Raw genomic sequence first — 3305 nt, 5'->3', positions numbered from 1 at the left:
AGTGTGACCTTGAGTGTGTGTCGGACCAGTCACATGTTGTGTAAGACCAAAAGTATCCATTAAAGCATACAGTTCTTTGGCAGTATTGTCCATGTTATTGTCTACATGAATATTTAAGTCACCTGTTATTATTAAAAAGTTGTATTCAGTGCATACAACTGACAGCAGTTCAGCAAACTCATCCATGAATTCTCCAGAATATTTTGGGGGCCTATAAACGACTAAAAACAGAACTCTTGAATCACCCTTCAGTAAGAATGACATATATTCAAAGGAGATAAAATCACCAAATGTTATTTCTTTGCACTGAAATATTGATTTAAAAATGGCAGCAACTCCACCACCTTTCCTGCAAGTACGACACTTATTTAAATAAATAAAGTCTTGTGGTGAACTTTCATTGAGAAGCCACTCATCATCACACCAATAACAACGAAAGAAGAACAAGTTCATTACTTCAACAAGGAATTACAGGAACAAATTTTGAGACAAAATGGAGAGCACTCTCTTCAACCAAACACTTGATATGGAGTCATCTTCTGACAAACCCACCATGATTCAGCAACAGATGATTGAAGCCTATGATCAGTCCCAGACATTAAGGATGGAATTTAAGCAGATGGTTGCTGATTTGTCAATCAACTCTGACAACATGAAGGTCCACCAAAAGGAAAAAATGATTTCCCAGTTGCGTCTTTTCATGTTGGATGAGGATCCCAGCATCCAGCACAATGCAGTTTTGGCTCTGGGCCATCTGGTAGAACACAGTGAAGAGCTGGCTAGGATTGTGGTGAAGAAAGACATCCTGCATCAGTTGATCTGGTCTATTGCTTCACAGCCTCATCATTATAAGAAGGCTACAGTGTTTGTGCTGCATGCTGTGGCCAAACACTCCCCTGAGCTCTCCCAGGCTGTGGTTGACAGTGGTGGGTTGGATATTTTGGTCTCCTGTTTGGGAGCTGTTGACCCTGAGGTAAAAGAGGCTGCCGCCTGGGCCCTGGCCTACATCGCACAACAAAATACAATGCTTTCTCAGGCTGTGGTGGATGCAGGTGCAGCCTCTCTGCTGTTGTCCCTGCACACAAATGACCTGGATCGGGAGGAGGTCAACACTGGCACCATCGCACTCCTGAAACAGATGATCCGCAGCCCTGATGTCAAACTGAAAAGGCAGGTGCTGTTCACTCTCATTCAGATCAGTAAACACTCAGTAGAACTGGCTGAGATGGTGATCGCGGCGTACATTTTCCCAGATGTCATGATCTGCCTCCAGGACCCGGATGAATATGTAAAGAAAGATGTCATCACCTTGATGTGGGAGGTGGTCAAACACAGTGCACAGTTATCTCAGGTGATTGTGAACTGTGATGGTTTAGTGGAGGTGGTGGACTACCTGGATAAAAGCCGTGGAAGCATGAGACTTCCCGGGATCATGATGCTGGGATACGTCGCTTCTCATAGTGAAAATCTCGCTATGGCCGTCATCCTCTCCAAGGGGTTGCAACAGCTGGCCATCTGTCTGTCCGAGGAGGATGATGATCACATAAAGGAGGCCACCGTATGGTCCATTGGTCAGATCGGACATCACACACCAGAGCACGCCAACGCTGTAGCCACTGCAGGCCTACTGCCTAAATTGCTGCAGTTTTACACGGGAGCAAGCAGTTTGGAGGACCTGCGGCTCAAAAGTAAGAAGGCTCTGAAGAACATCCTGCTGAAGTGCACTCACCTGCCCAGTTTAGAGCCTCTCCTCAGCAATGCTCCCAGCAACATCTTAAATCATGTGCTTGGCCAGTTCAGCAAGGTTATGCATCATGACAGTGAAGCTTGCCAAGAGTTTGTGATGAGTGGTGGGTTAAGTAAAATACAGGAGATGGATGCTGAGCCTGGTTCAGCTCAGAGGAAACTGATCAATTCCATAAAACGCTGCATTCAAGAGGCTTCAGCCAACTGCCTCAGAACGGCCAAGACCCAACACACCCCGCTGCCTCCCCGAACACCCGCCACTAGAACCCCTGCTTGCACCCAACTTCCCAAACCTTTTCATGACCCAACACCCAACCCCCGGGGAGGGACCAGCAGAAGAGCCAAAACCCAACACACCCCGCTGCCACCCCGAACACCCACTACGAAGAACCCTATTAGCACCTGCCCTCTCAAACCTATTCATGCCCCAACATCCAACACCCAGGGAGGGCCGAGGGAGCCCCCCATTCGAGACTCTAGCAGAAGGACCAAGACCCAACACACCCCGCTGCCGCCCCGAACACCCGCTACGAGAACCCCTGCTTACAGCCAACCTTCCAAACCTATCCTTGCCCCAACACCCAACCCCCGAAGAGGGCCCAGGGAGCCCTCCATCCAAGGCCCCAGCAGAAGGGCCAAGATCCACGCCCAGAGAAAAACCAGCGAGCACCCTCCAGTGGCCAGGTCCAGAGCCAGCAGACGCAAGACCCTAGGCCCAGAAGCAACTGATCCCAAGGCAGCACCGGTGGCAAGCCCCCTCACCAGCACCCACGAATCCTGGCCAATCACTCCAGAAGCAACTGATCCTGAGGAAGCATTGGTGGCAAACCCCCCCACCGGCACCCAAGAACCTCGTCCAATCATCCCAGAAGCAACTGATCTTGAGGCAACACCGGTGGCAAGCCCCTCCACCGGTACCCAAGAACCCTGGCCAATCACTCCAGAAGCAACTGATCCTGAGGTAGCATTGGTGGCAACACCCCCTCACCGGCACCCAAGAACCCTGGCCAATTACCCAGAAGCAACTGACCCTGAGGCAGCATTGATGGCAAGCCTCCCAAACGGAACCCAAGACCCCCGTCCAATCACCCCAGAAAGCACTAACCTAGGTTTAGAGTAATGAAAAAGAAAGATTTTTTTCGGTGCCTCGGAGAACTTGAAAGAGAGAACTGAAAGAGAGAACAGAATTTGAAATATTATGGATTATTGAGCCTATTGACACCAAACTTGCCAAAATTGTCTAAAAACTCTACTTGACAATAAAACTGATTTTGAATATTAAAACATACTGGTCCTTTGTGTAAACTTTCCAGCGTTCAGTATTTTTAATTGGAAGAGTTGAAGAATTTCCATGCAGGACCTGAACATAACATTTATTGTCAGTGTGAGTGTGTGGGTGCGTGGCCCTTTAACTGCGAATGAATGCGCTGGTCGCTCGACCAGTGTGCAGAGTGAGGGAGTGTGTTTGACCTGAACAGAATAATTATAAGCTGTATGCCATTTTTGAGTGATTGGTCAAATAAACGTTGCAGCTTGTTGAATTAAACTGGAGTCCCATG

General features: G+C 48.5%; 1 protein-coding gene across 2 annotated transcripts; it reads left to right on the top strand.

Moving 5' to 3' along the window:
* The first annotated feature begins 415 nt into the window (after nucleotides 1-415).
* On the top strand, nucleotides 416-2928 carry LOC114460298 (sperm-associated antigen 6-like). 2 transcript variants are annotated; one of them, XM_028442230.1, is made up of 2 exons: nucleotides 416-2350; nucleotides 2411-2927. In XM_028442230.1, the coding sequence occupies exons 1-2, from the start codon at nucleotides 494-496 to the stop codon at nucleotides 2864-2866; spliced, it is 2313 nt and encodes a 770-aa protein (XP_028298031.1). In that variant the 5' UTR covers nucleotides 416-493; the 3' UTR covers nucleotides 2867-2927. The 2 variants fall into 2 exon arrangements, with proteins under 2 accessions (XP_028298031.1, XP_028298030.1); XM_028442229.1 differs by having other exon boundaries at nucleotides 416-2928.
* The last annotated feature ends 377 nt before the right edge of the window (nucleotides 2929-3305 follow it).

The sequence above is a fragment of the Gouania willdenowi genome, unplaced genomic scaffold, assembly GCF_900634775.1.
Source record: "Gouania willdenowi unplaced genomic scaffold, fGouWil2.1 scaffold_420_arrow_ctg1, whole genome shotgun sequence".
In the NCBI taxonomy this organism is placed as follows: domain Eukaryota; kingdom Metazoa; phylum Chordata; class Actinopteri; order Blenniiformes; family Gobiesocidae; genus Gouania; species Gouania willdenowi.
This window is presented reverse-complemented; position numbering and strand designations above follow the sequence as displayed.